At 39.5% G+C, this 15,151-nt stretch overlaps 1 protein-coding gene across 1 annotated transcript in view; it reads left to right on the plus strand.

The window, feature by feature from the left end:
* The window catches only part of SYNE1 (spectrin repeat containing nuclear envelope protein 1), a 454,337-nt gene that overhangs the window by 376,508 nt on the left and 62,678 nt on the right, over positions 1–15,151 (plus strand). The window contains 4 exon segments of the mRNA XM_035728590.1: positions 986–1,220; positions 3,087–3,281; positions 6,800–6,925; positions 10,804–10,959. Of these exon segments, the coding sequence (XP_035584483.1) occupies positions 986–1,220; positions 3,087–3,281; positions 6,800–6,925; positions 10,804–10,959 (712 nt within the window).

The following is a 15,151-nucleotide window of genomic DNA, read 5'->3' on the forward strand; positions in this document are numbered from 1 at the left end:
TACTATCTCTAAGTATGTGGACAACCTTCATACAGACAGTGATGACTACATAGTTTTCATTTTTCTAAGAACAAAATGAAGTAGGTTTAAAATGTAAAAGGGACAATTTAGATTAATATGTGGAATAATTCGCTAAAGATTAGAGCTGTTTATTGTGAGGGAATATGGAGCTTCTCCCTCTGCCTCTGCTCCTCCATGCCACCCCCCCCCACTCGTGATCTCTCTCTAATAAGTAAATAAAAATCTTTAAAAAAATTTTTTTAAATAACATGGTTTTATTTAAGTGGCTTATGATTCTAGCTGAAATGTGTTGTTCATCCAAAGTGGCTTATAATTCCGGCTGAAGATGGAGGTTTATAAAAAAGTTTGGTTCTCATTTTCTTTTTTAAAAAATATTTTATTTATTTTTTTAAATTTTATTTATTTATTTGACAGAGAGAGAGCACAGGCAGGGGAAGAGGGCAGAGGGAGAAGCAGACTCCCCACTGAGCAGGGAACCCAACGCAGGGCTTAATCCCAGAACCCTGGGATCCTGACTTGAGCTGAAGGCAGACGCCTAACTGACTGAGCCACCCAGGCTCCCTGGTCCTGATTTTCTCCCTCTCACTGTAGCACTCACAAGATGCTGTCACCTGCTGCATACACTGTTTGGGCCCCTTCCCACTGAATCTGCTACCCTGTGCTCTCTCCCCACTTCTGCATTCAGGCAGGGAATAATTAGTGACCTTACAGATATGCCTTTAACCTGTGCTGAGACATGAAAATACTCACTGTTTGCAGAAACCAATAGTTATTAATTTTAAAAATTACTTGAAACAGACCTGATAAAAGATCATGGTGTGATATTTGAAAACCTCTGCCCTGAATCACTTCTCAGGGCTCATTTGGGTCATCAAGTGCATATACATTGTGTATATACATGACTTATATGTAAATGCATCCAGGGTAACAATGTTTCCTCCCTGTGTAATTATTTCTGCACCAGGGACGAATTCAACCTGAAATTGACACTTCTCAGCAATCAGTGGCAGGGAGTGATTCGCAGGGCCCAGCAGAGGAGGGGCATCATTGACAGCCAGATTCGCCAGTGGCAGCGATACAGGGAGATGGCAGAGAAGCTTCGTAAATGGTTGGTTGAAGTGTCCTATCTTCCCGTGAGTGCTCTTGGAAGTGTCCTAATACCACTGCAACAGGCAAGGACCCTCTTTGATGAAGTGCAGGTAAGGTGCAAAACACAGGCTTTTTAAACCTCTTCTACATTTCCACTATACACCTTACCCTCACCTCAGTTCTTCACCAGGATTCTGGAGTGACACTGGAATGAGGACAAATATCGTTCCAAAGTATCAACAGGAACTTACAATCTGATTGCATTACAAAGGCTGTATTTAATGATAGTCTGGTCGGGCCCAGCCGCTCACAGACCCCATCCATGGCCCACACCAGTGCCTCCCAGCAGCTCACTAACCTTCAGCATGGAAGGAAAGGCAATGGCCAGGAACGGAGCACTGTGCATTGATTTATAACCATGAGCAATTTAAACATTAACTTGAGTATTCCAGAAAAGATTAAAGTCTCAGTTCTGTCTGAGCTCTTGGTCCATTCCTGGTTTGGCCCCTTCCTTCCATCTGCCTGGGAACCTGGGCCTCCAGCCCTTTAGATGGCTCCCTCCTAGCACTCCGATCAGTCGTCCCCAGTGTATTTCATGTCTCCTCTTGCTTTGGAGGTCATTGTTTGCTGCTTCCTTTCTCCTGGGAGACCTCATCCCCCCATGGCTTCGTCTGCCTCCTACTAGCACAGAAGGGCCAACGTGTTATCTTCCAGTTACATCTACCTCCCGAGCTTTCAACTGATGTATTCAATTGCCTTTAGATTTATACATATATATATATATATATATATAGAGAGAGAGAGAGAGAGAGAGATTTATATATATATAGAGAGAGAGATTTATATATATGTATGTATATTATGTCTATGATGCATATATATATATGCATCATAGACATAATATACTCCATGGGTTCCCAAGGAGCCGGTGATATCTGGATGAGCCATTCTCTGGCAGTCCCTTGTCCCATGTCCCCTATTCAAGGAAATGTCATTACCAGCTATCTGGTCTGTCAGGAGTTTTAGAGTAATTCTAGAGCTATATTCTCATTCTCTGCTTCCCCATTCCTAATACACTCCCAGTTTCCATGCCCACTGCCACTACCTTAGATGAGGAGCTCTTGATTTCTTACCTACAGAGACAACAGCTTTCTAACCTATTTCAGTGTATCCAACATATGCCCTTTTCCATTCCATCTTCTACCCTACTGCAGAGTGTTTTAATTTAAACACATCACTTCCCTGCTTAATATTCTCCTATGAATCTCAGTCACTTTCACTATTAAACAAATTCCTGTGCAAGGTGTGATCTGGTATCATCTTCTGCCACTCTTTCACCTGCCTCTACTGTATTCCAGTCCCTGAAAACTACACCAGGGTCCTGAATTCATCCTACTGATCTCGTAGAGTAAATTTGCCCATCTTCATTTGTCTGCGTGGAAGGATTCTTCTCCCTGATTCCTGGCCTTCGTCACACTAGGTCCTTCTTAATCTGGCTGTATTCATATGTCTTCCAAGACTCATGAAGCTTTTTCCCTTTGAGGAAGCCTGTCTTGCATCCATGTGGGTTAGATATCTGAGCACGGGTCTTTCTTGGAAGTGGGTTATTTGTATGAACCGAGCATCACAAATCTATTTTTGTGGAAGAAATTAAAAGATCCTAATAAAACTTAAGACAAATGAAACATGTAACAGTGTGTTCCCTGTGCAGTTCAGGGACTCTCCTGAGATTCTCCTCGAGCAGTTTCCGTATCGCACTGTGATTGTATTTAACTTGGGGACAGAAATTAAGCCTCCCCCTGTTGAACTCTCATTCATTTTTACAGTGCTTCATTCACGCCCAAGTACTAGCTCCATAAATGTTGGATAAAGAGGGCATGAAATGTATGAAAGACTGTAGGGTCACTTAAACACACTTGCAATAGGGACCTGGTGAAGAAAAGAATGAGAAAGTAAAAAGCTACGGTTCCTTTCAGTTCAAAGAAAAAGTGTGCCTGCGACAACAAGGCAGTTACATCCTCACAGTGGAGGCAGGCAAACAGCTCCTGCTCTCGGCCGACAGTGGGGCTGAGGCCGCCTTGCAGGCCGAGCTCACGGAAATCCAGGACAAGTGGAAATCAGCCAGCGTGCGTCTGGAGGAGCAGAAGAAAAAGCTGGCCTTCTTGCTGAAAGTAAGTTCAGCTCTTTGCTCCTGTAGATGTAATGCAGTTTCAGAAGCCACGTAAGTGGTCCTGCTGCGCCCTCCCGTTGTTAGCTTTCCAGACAAAGCAAAGATCGTTAAGTCATACCCTGCAGTATTTTGATCCCCTGCCCTGTGTCTCATTTAAGACTTTGTCCTGTCTTGCATGACCTGGAGAAGTTTCCCAATTTTCAGCAGTTTGTCTTTCAGAAAAATCCCCCAGCTGAGTAGTTTTAAGTCTAATAAGACTGTCCAAGCCACGAATTCTGATTAATGGTCGGTGCTGAGCCAAGAGCCATGTGATGATTTTATAAATCCAAACAGGAATGCAAAGAGTAGATTCCACTCCCTGATCTAAGACTCTAAAGTGGTTTTTAAGATTGATATCTCTTATTTTACAGCAGGAAAAACCTATCCAAGAGAACACTCTTGATTTCATCTTAGTTTATCCAAGCACATTGCTATGAGATAAAATTCAGGAGGTATATTAAGCCTTTCGTTGGATACAGAGAGCATACTGATCACACGGCAAGTTTAGGGAGAGGTAGATTTATCCAGACCCCCCACAAGATGCTTTCTCCCTCACTTTCCGTAACCAGACGCAATACATAATTGGAAGGCATTGGGTAAAGGGCATGGTTTCTGGAGCCAGACATATCCAAGTTAAAACCATAATAAACCAAGTTAGCCTGGTTAACTCAACCTGTCTGAGGCTCAGTTTCCTCCTCTCTAGAGTAGGCATGATTACCCCTCCTTCAGACAGCATTGTGAGGATTTAATGAAATAATGAAAGTAAACATGTGGCACACATTGAGCATGCAATAAATGATGGTCATTATCACTGTTGATATTATTTTCATATTCAAGAGTGAACAGAACTAAATAGGAAAGTTTTATATATGTTGATAATCACCAACACTTCAACAAAGTTATCTATTAAACTTGGCCTGCCACGTTTTTGGATCACAGGTAGTAACTAAAGGTAATGGAACACATATTGCTTTTATAATGCTTTAAGTATGCACACCCGTTGGGTTTATTCTGTTGAATTTTATTTAATAATATATTACCTTCTGTGTGGGAAACAATCAATCAAAAGTGCCACTGAACATTTGTTAAAGAACTATTATTTGCACACAGCACAATTCATCAGTAATACAATATGTCTGATTCTTTTTTTCTTCTTTTTTTGCTTTCAGGAAAGGATTAAAAATGTTGTAACTCGTTCTGTAGAGATCATTTTAATCATATACTTTTCTTTATTTGTGATGTGATTTTTGGACACATTCCCAAGACTTTAATTAGGCGAAATGGCTGAATCACTGCATTTGCTTTTCTTGCCAGTCTGTTTGTTGGTGTGTAAAACATCCACTTTGATAGATGTTTGCAGACCATGACATTTTGTTATTTCCTTGTAACTCATGTAATAAAAAGACTGGGTTATAGCTTTGGAATCTAAGCCATCCTTGGAAAGGGGAATCCTTATTCTTCTCTTGTTAAAGTTTATTTTATTTTAAATCATACACTAGGACCCATTTGCCTAAGAAGGAATTCATGAAGGTAAATTCTAATGTTAATGTCATTTTTCTTTATTTTAATGTACCTTCACATCACTGCTATAATGCTTATCTAATTTTAGCCCTTGATTTAATGCTCTGAGTAAATATGCCAAAATACAGTGATTCTAATTCTATGGCCTTCATGTTCACCTGCTTCACTATAGCCTCTTAATTTTGTTATGGAAAATAAGAAACTGGCCTTTTCTCTTTTAGATCAATGAACATTCACTGATGGCATGTTGATAGGTTTCAGAGTGTGTGATGATTTCACTGAGAATGCTGTTCAATTTAGTAAGAGGATCTCACTTTGCTTAGCACTGGTGAACTACTTGTAGCCTGGGAACACAGAGATACTTTAACAAAGGGGAATGGGTACAAATCTGACCAAGACAGACAGTTTGTGTTTTTTTCTGGTAAATGGAAAGAGGGAATGTGGTTATGCACTCTAGGAAGCTCCCTGAAGGAATTTAAAAGAGAAATGACAATCTTGGGCCAAATTCTCAGTTCAGTTAGAAACCAAAAGACCTTTTGAGTAGGGAGGCACTTTAGTCAGCACCTTCTAACAGAAGACAGTTTTGGTCATAGCACCTATGGGTTGCTGTGCTAAAAATAAAGCATCAGGAAAGAACACAGAAAGAGCCCAGACAAGAAAAAACTGGTGACAATGGAAGAGATAATGTGAAGGAAAAGGCGGCATGATTTGGCATTAGGCTTATTACTAAAAGCAATTCTAGTTGTCTTTCTTTGGAACCCAGTAATTTAAGTTGTGGGGAGTGGCCACTGAGAAGGGTCACCAGGAAGGTGGGGCGTGGACAGGAATGGGAGGTCATAGGCAAAATTAAGGAGATTTGTTTAGATGAATTTAATTTGAATTGTCTCTGAGACACTAGACAGGAATTAATTTGTAGCTCTAATGCTATAAAGAATCAAGTCTCCATTATGGATCCTATCATTTTTTTAATTAAAAAAATGCATGTGTCTGATAAAAAAAATTCAGGTAATAATTAAAGTATGTAGAGTGAAAAATGAAGTTTCCCCTATACCACCACCAAATCCTGTAATCTTCCCTAGGGGTAACCACTGCTACGAGTTTGGTGTATAATCGTCCAAAACAACCACATAATGTATGTTTTCTCTGTCACTCTGTAGAGATCTACTGGTCTCCACCACCACACTCTCTACCACTTAACTCGCTATATTCTTCTCCAGAGTACTCATTAGTATTTGACATACTGGATGTATATTTTTAAAATTTTGCCTCATCTCTCTGCTTCCATTTATTGATTGTTTCAGCTTTTATGTGTTATATACTCAACCCTTTGTGATACACGTTTCAGCACTTTCAAGATGAAGCCCACCCAGTGCCAACCTTTGGTACTTGTGGTTCTACTTCTGTAACAAATCAAATGTATGTACCACATACTGTTCATATAATGAATTTAATCAGAGTCAGGGTTATATTATTTTTACACTTCAGCCTGAAAGAGATTCCATATCCTCTTTTTTGTCTCTTATAGAGCGTTTGAGGTCATGTAGATACCTTATGGGTGGAGTTAGGAAAGAGGCAAAATAGTGCAATTACCTCTTACTTCTGCAGAGTGATCCAGATGCAGATAACATTTTTGAGTACCCATAATATTCTGGGCCTGGTATTTGATGTGTTCACACCATTGCTTCCTCCAGCCCTCCAACAATTATAGAGTTTGTGTTATGCCCATTTTCATGGGGAAAACTCAGGCATATCATATTACCTGCTTAAGGTCACATAGCCTAAGTGTAGAACTCAACTCTTCTGATGCTGCCTACAAATGGATGTGGACTCCCCAGTGAATCTTTAATTGTTTCTCTTGGATTAAGAAGAGTGTTTTTCTTTTGTTCCAGTTTCTTACAAAAAAAAAAAAAACAAAAACAAAAACAAAAGCCATGAAATTTCTTTCTTCTCCCATTATAGGACTGGGAAAAATGTGAGAATGGAATAGCTGATTCTCTGGAGAAACTACGAACATTCAAAAAGAAGCTTTCTCAACCTCTGCCAAATCACCACGAAGAGCTGCATGCAGAACAAATGCGTTGCAAGGTAAATGACTGGATTGAGCTTTTAGCCATCACTTACCTCTGTGCTTCTGCTATCATATTGCCTCTGAAAGCATAATTCAGTCAAACTGTTCCAGCTGTGAACATGTAGATGCAAGTTCCTGGATTTTGCATTAGGGCAGACAACTCTGGTGAGACTTGGCTGTTGATTTATTGCAGTTGATGAAATTATAGACTAGTTTATGGATTATCTTGAGAAATATAAACACAGCATTAAAAGATATTTAAAAGCTGGGTCAAAAGCAATAAACACAATCTTTTTAAAGCATCTACACTGAAGAGTTGTTCTAGCAGAATAGTCTAGTTCACAGAAAGGAGAGCGAGCCTCGGCAGCCTGGAAATTCTGCAGACAGTGGCCCTTAGGGGAACACCCTGTCCTCCACGCTCTTCTGTAAGGAAAACAGGAACTGTAAATAGCTGATCTCAGTTACTGCATGGAGACACACAGTCATTCTGGTACTCAGGCCCCTGACTGCTTAAAGATCATGATCAACACCTCAAATTGCAGTTGGAAGCAAATCAGGAGCTAATACAGACCGCCCCCTGCATTATGAGCTTGCTGAGACCAGTGTGATTCAGTGGCTGTAGGATATGTTCCATTCATACCTATATAGTCAAGTGAAGTATTTGGATAACAGTTCTCTGCTGAGCAAGATGCAGATCTAGTCAAAACTACCTTTACAAATGCTTTTTATCCCCCAAATAATACATGCCCTTGTGTTTCCCAGTCATTTGCAAATCACTGCCCTAGAGTAATGCTGTAAAACTTCACAGATACTGGGGCGCCTGGGTGGCTTAATCGGTGAAACCTCTGACTCTTGGTTTTCTGCTCATGTCATGATCTTGTAAGTTGTGAGGTCAGGCTCCATGCTCAATGCTCAGCCGAGAGTCTGCTTGAAGATTCTCTCCCTCTGCCCCTCCCCCACTCTCTCGCTCTTTCTCTCTAAAATAAATAAATCTTTTAAAAAGAAACTTCACACATACTTAAATGATTTGGATTTTAATCAGAAGTTCTCTGCTTCACTCTGGCTAAGAAGTCATAAGCATTAAAGAAAAAATAATTTTTTAAAGAAGTCTTGAAATCACAAAAGCCTAGATTTAAGAAGTTTTCTTCAGTATCAAAATTTAAGGATATACTTTGAAACTCGAAAGAGATTTATGGGGCACCTGGGTGGCTCAGTCAGTTAAGTGTCTGCCTTCGGCTCAGGGCATGATCCCAGGGTCCTGGGATCAAGTCCCACATCAGGCTCCCTGCTCAGTGGGGAGTCTGCTTCTCCCTCTCCCACTCCTACTGCTTGTGCTTGCACTCTCTCTCTGTCAAATAAATAAATAAAATCTTAAAAAAAAAGAGGCAGATTTAGGAAGAATAAAAAGGTAATATACATTACATCATGGATGGCAAATGAGGAAAATATTATCTTGAGGTGTAAATTCAGAAGCATGCAAAAATTAAAAAGTTTGTTTTAAATCTGTGATGTTAAATTTCTAACAAGTGATTAAAGAAAACTGTGATAAACAGAAATGGGCATTTATTGGGCCCCTTTTATGTTGCAGTGACTACACAGCGTTATCTCAGTTGACACAAACACAAGCTCACAAGGACAGTCTATCATTTCCCTTTTACAGATGTGAAAACTGAGGCTTCTAGAAGTTTAATAACATTTCTGAGTTTGTAAATATCAAGGCTGCCTGAATCCAGAGGCTGTATTTTTACAATAGGGACTCATCTAATGGAGCCTGTGAGTCTGAAACAGTTAGTTTTTGTGGTGGTGTTTCTTTTATAATCCTTACACCATGGATTATAGCTGATATTTGAGTTAGGGGCTAGAAATGGGCATGAAAAGGGGGAAATATTTACACTGGTATGACTGGTTAGTATGTCTACAAATATAAGCAGAAATACGGCATATTTACTCCACCTGGATGGTTTGGTCTTTCAGCCAAATGCTGTTACCATGGGACCTCATCTCCCAAAATACAACAGTTACAAACATACCCGGCTATTAAGTTTGGAGATTAAAAGGATGCATTTTGGTCCAGCTCTCTGCTCTTCTTCCCCAAACCACCATTAGCAGCAAAACAAAGCAATTACCTGGAAAATTCAGACTAAAACCTTGTTTGCCTAAATTGCCTGAGAAGTTAGCCTCAGACAGTACCGTTAATTGCCTTTGCCTTCGGAAACTTGTCTCCTGTGTGAAGAGACAAAAAGAGAGGAGAAAAAGCCATGTGAAATACTCTATTTATACATAAAATTAGCTGGAATCTAAAAGCATCAACAGCTGGCAAAAAGCAAGACTCATACAAATTGCAAAACTGGTCATCAGTTCAAAGCATTGCAAAAACCAATGTCAACCCATCAAATATTGTTTTATGGGTTTTTTTCTTAAATCATTTCCCAAAAGGACAGAGTACATAATATTTTCTTCAGTAACCTGAAGAAATCTGTGTTCCTACAGGAAATGAATTCAATCCATTATTTTCAACTGAATAATAGCAGCAATGGATCTTTTCGCTGATTATGTTATTAAGTCTATATCATAGAATGTAAACTCATAGTGTTTTAGGATGAACGTGACCCCAGGAGTTCGGTTTTTGTTTTGTTTTGTTTTGTTTTTTTTAAAGATTTTATTTAATTGACAGAGAGAGAGAGAGAGAGAGAGAGACAGCGAGAGAGGGAACACAAGCAGGGGGGAGTGGGAGAGGGAGAAGCAGGCTTCCCGCCAAGCAGGGAGCCTGATGCGGGACTCGATCCCAGGACCCTGGGATCATGACCTGAGCCGAAGGCAATCGCTTAACCAACTGAGCCACCCAGGCACCCCGGAGTTTGGTTTTTTGAAAATATTTTATTAACGTGATCATTAACTCAGGACAAAAGTAAAGGCTGGATTAGCAGTTTATGAAATCAATTTAAAAGTAAAGAAGATCGCCTGGGTGGCTCAGTCGGTTAAGCGGCTGCCTTCGGCTCAGGTCATGTTCCCAGGGTCCTGGGATCGAGCCCCGCATCGGGCTCCCTGCTCTGCAGGAGCCTGCTTCTCCCCCTCCCACACCTCCTGCTTGTGTTCCCTCTCTCGCTGTGTCTCTCTCTGTCAAATAAATAAATAAAAATCTTAAAAAAAAAAAAAATCTGTATAAAAAAAGTAAAGAAGATCAGGCAGTGATAAAATTTCAACTTAGAAAAGATGAGCCAAGAGGCGTCTGGGTGGCTCAGTCAGTTAAGCGTCTGCCTTCGGCTCAGATCATGATCCCAGGGTCCTGGGATTGCCCAGCATCTGGCTGCCTGCTCAGTGGGGGGCCTGCTTCTCCCTCTGCCTCTCTCCCCGCTTGTGCATGCTCTTTCTATCTCAAATAAATAAATAAAATCTTTAAAAAAAAAAAAAGAAAGATAAGGTGAGCCAAAATGATCAGTTAAACGGTAAATAGATCATGGGAAGATTCATCAAGCAACCTGGCTTGTTTTACCTTTTAATATATTTTAAAATATATTTCTTTGAGAGAGCACACATGCAAGAGAGAGCAAGCACAGTGGGTCGGGGGGAGGGGCAGAGGGAGAGGGAGGAGCAGGCTCCCCGCTGAGAAGGGAGCCCAATGTGGGGCTTGATCTCAGGACCCTGAGATCATGACCTGAGCCGAAGGCAGACCCTTAACTAACTGAGCCACCCAGGTGCCCTGCAACCTGGGGTTTTATCAGAAGAACTTGGCAAATGATCAGACAACACCAGAGCAAATAAAGTAGACCAAGTGAGATGTTCAAATAAATGGGTAGAAAGATAATTGTATCAAGAGGGGATTCCTAGCACACTTCAGAAATTGTTGATGATAGATATTCATGGGGGTATTCACATTTTTGTTTTTTTAATCTAGGAACTGGAAAATGCAGCTGGGAGCTGGAAAGATGACTTGGCTCAGCTGACACTCTTGAAGGACACCCTCTGTGCCTACATTAGCGCTGATGATATTTCCATCCTGAACGAACGCATGGAGCTTCTGCAGAGGCAGTGGGAAGAACTGTGCCACCAGGTAAGACAAACTCTGCATGGAGCATTAGCTCAGAAAGGTGGAAAACTGGAAGATGACTTGGAAAGTCAAATGGCTTGACCCATGTTTGGACCTAGCCTATAACTCAGAGTATACATGGAGGAAGAACTCTGGGTTTTGTGAGACTATTTCAGATTAAGACAATTATATCTTAATATTATATTCGAGATGCATCTCAGCTGGATTCTCTTGCTGTCCCTTTCACTGGCTGGCATAATATTGTAAGAGGAAAAACAGTTTTTTGGTTCATGGATGTGGTCTTGGTAGGTACAGGTGGTCTTTTTCTTACTTTAAACATGTGAAAAACCTTTGTTTTATTTGCATTTTTAGCTAATACTGTGGAAATGGTTTTGTATTTGGAAATGTTGTGGCTGTTGATTTACCATTGTAGTTTCCTAGTAATTCATGGTTTGGCATTTTTAGTCATATGTGATTCATTTATTAAGTACCTTCCTTGTGCATTATACTATAAAATTGAGATCCCAGATTGGATTTTGATTTTGGAATGAAAGGAAGAGATTGGTAGAAAAGCAATGAGAAGGCATCAAAGGCAAAGAAGAACAACATAGATTAAAGGCCCACAAGTGAAGAACAGGTTCTGACTGAGGGCCTGGAGACCATCCCCTCCAGGAAGCTGGGAGTGTGTCAATAGTGCCCTGTGATGAAACTGACTGCTCTGCTTGGCACATAATAGCCTGTGGTCCATATTTGCTCAATGAATCAGTCACATTAATAGTGAATTTCACAAGCTATAGTAGATGTTCCTACCATCGAGTTTACAACAGAACTGAGACTAAAATCAGTCCAGAAGAACCTGTACAATGAAGAAAGCAACTGGTATAAACAAGTTAAAACAATGTCTAGCAGTGTGCATCGCAGGGAATAAAGGACACGCTTGTTGCAGTGGATAAATCTTGAGCTGAGCGCTGAGAAGGGGAGCTGAAGAGACAGATTGGTGTGGAGGCAGTAAGTGGATGGGTTGGACGAGGTTGCAGCTTGAGTAAAGGCACAGGAGTGGAGTAGACAGAGGACCCGGCTGGGGAGAAGCAAGTGGTTACAAGAATGAGGAAGGGGCTTCTGAGAAGGGGTCTCTTTGTGCCGCCCCAGTTTCAGGCCAGCTGTGCCATCCTAGAGATCTCTTTTCTTCCATCCTCCCCACTTTCTCTGACTTTAGTGATGTTTATTTTCATGCTTCAGGAAACATTAAACAGAGTTTAAGAGGCTCATAGCCTCCTGATTCATTTGACATCAACAAGAAGTTTGTCGTTAGGTCAATTTCTCTCTATGTTTAGATTAAAACCAAGATATTTCTCAGACCATGTGCCAAAGGGAAACTCTGGAGCACACTTCCTAAATGTGTGAACAGTTTTCTATGAATCTATACTTTTAAAAGGGAGGAGTGTAAGAGAGGATTTTTATAAACATGCTAGTGATTTGAGTTCAAAATTAATTTAGCCATTTTTCACGGAGCTTCATATTCTTAGTGAACACAATGAGAAACTCACGTTGAGCATGAAGTGCTAATGACAATACTTTATTCTTCTCTGAATTATTCAACCCAAAATCAATACATAACTATCCAGTAAATTATCATATAATTTTCTAATGCAAGGACTTTATCATGGCATATCATATAAGTGCAAGATAACTTGGTGTGTACAAATAATGGAAAATGATCACATCAATCTTCAGTTCCTTTTATGAGCCTTATTCATTTGTCTTTCTTAAAATTGAGAAAAATCTAGCTCTACTTGCTGACTCAATACTTTTCAGCATATTCTGTGAAATTAATTATACTATACCTATTTCTCTGGCTAATTGATGTCTTCAAAGCTCTCAGAGAGATAACACTTTAGATAATGGCTTCCATTCCCTTCCCAAACCTGCCAGGAACTGCCCTACCCCAAAACCTTGCTCAGACCACTCTTCTGCCTAGACTGACTATTCCTTCTGATTTTAACCCATCTTTTTCAAATGCCACAACCCCTGTGATGCCGTTGTTTGAGATGCTCAGACCTCAGTATTTTCCTATTCCTTTGAACACCCATTTCCCTTTTGGCTTGTGCCATCATTTGACAGTACATTTTTTTCTCTCTTCTTCTTTTTTTTTTTAATATTTTTACTATATTTCAAGACTATGAGGCCCTTGAGAGTGAAGACCATTTCTTTTTATCTCCAGTGCCTGTTAATAATTCAACGAAGACTTTAGGGCATTTGTTTTATGTCATTATACTTATGTTCCTTTAAATGTAAAACAATGAAAAGGTCTTTGAATATTTTGGAAGTTAAGAAGATAATGATTATACAGTATTTTTTGATTTAGGAAAACTGGTACTGTGTAAAAATGCCATGAAGTAGAAAGGATGCAAACTTCTAGTTATAAAATGAAATAGTTCTATATATTTATCTAATATATAGCATGGTGACTATAGTTAACAAGACTGTATTATATATTTGAAAGTCACTAAGAGAGTCGGTATTTGATTTTTTTAATTAATTTATTTAAAGTTTTATTTATTTTTTAAATTCCAATATCATGAACATACAGTGTTATATTAGTTTCAGATATACAGTAGAGTGATTTAGTTCATTACTCAGTGGTCATCAATATAAGTATACCCTTAACACCCTTCACCAATTCACACCTCCCCCCACCTCCCACCCCTCTGGCAACCGCCAGTTTGTTCTCTATATTTAAGAGTCTTTTTTTTTTTTTTTTTTTGGCTTATCTCTTTTTCTTTGCTCATTTGTTTTGTTTCTTAAATTCCACATATGAATGAAATTATATGGTATTTGTCTTTCTCTGACTTATTTCACTTAGCATTATACCCTCTAGATCCATCCATGTTGTTACACATGGCAAGATTTCATTCTTTTCTTATGGCTAATATCTTAATTGCTCTCATGTTATACATAGAAATACTAATTATGTGATATGATGGATGTGTTAACTGATCTTGTGGTTATCATTTCATAGTAGAAATGTGTATCAAATCACCACACTTGTATACCTTAAACTTACACCATGTTATATGTCAGTTATATCTCAATAAAGCTGGAAAAAGAAAAAAGGGGACAAAAGTGTCTATGTTTAAAATTGCTCACCAGACTTAGATATATCTAGGCAACAGTCTGTTTGGAAATATATTTTGAAGGCTGCTGTTGATCATATGATATGCTGTGAAGAGATTAATACCTTGCACCTGTGAGTGGACTAAGACTTAAGTAAAAAAAGAGGAAGTACAGTGAATACAGAGTGTTTCTAGAAACTTTCTAACTTGAATGTCTTAAGGCATGAAGCTAAAGCATACTGATCTCACATTACTTCAGTCTAAAGAAACTATTGAATCCAGTGAGATTTTAGTCAGGGGTAGTCATACCAAAGGTGCTAGGATATAACTGCAAGTAGGAATATAAATTAGTTACTAGTCCTTGCGCTAGTGTTTCCGGAGTACCTCTGTCAAGTATGAAACCACAAAAGGAAATGAGCTTGAGCCTATGGTCTCATTTTAAAAGCTAAAAACTTTAGTTAAACCTGGCATTATCCCACGGTTAGAGAGCAAGTTGTCTCTTCAGAGTCGGATCGAATCAGTGGATAAGAAGGCAGGAGTCATTGGGACTACCAAGGAGAATGAAGAAGTCATGCTGTAAGTAAATGTTTCAGAGGAGAGTTAACGTAGGAAAGTATATACCATTCACAAATAGACTCCCCAAATGGTTTGTTGTGTCTGCCCACTGCCAGAGCTTTTATCCATTTTTATTCCCATTTGGGTTTGTAGATCTGTGTGTAATTCTAGTTGAGATATAAATATATCATCATTTTGTAATTGCTTGGTGTTTTTCAAATTGTCATGGTAAGAATATTTGAAGTCAAAAAGGATGTATTTCCTGTTCAGCTGCCTCACACTCTGGAGGTTTCAGCCGGTACTTGCCAGCTATTGGCAATGCAGAGTGTTTGTGACCTTGAGAAAAACCTAAATACGTGCTAAGCTGATAAATAATTCGAGGGTTTCAGCTAACCCCAAAGAAAGAGAGGGTAATGTTCGCTTATCATATAGCCTAAATGTCCATTTTACAAACCAAAAGGAAAACGCCATCTCCATTATGAATTGATATCTCTCGAGAAGCTTCTGGTGCTGCTTTGTAACCAGCGCTTGTGGTCTACCTGTTTCTT

The sequence above is a fragment of the Zalophus californianus genome, chromosome 7, assembly GCF_009762305.2.
Source record: "Zalophus californianus isolate mZalCal1 chromosome 7, mZalCal1.pri.v2, whole genome shotgun sequence".
Taxonomy (NCBI): Eukaryota; Metazoa; Chordata; class Mammalia; order Carnivora; family Otariidae; genus Zalophus; species Zalophus californianus.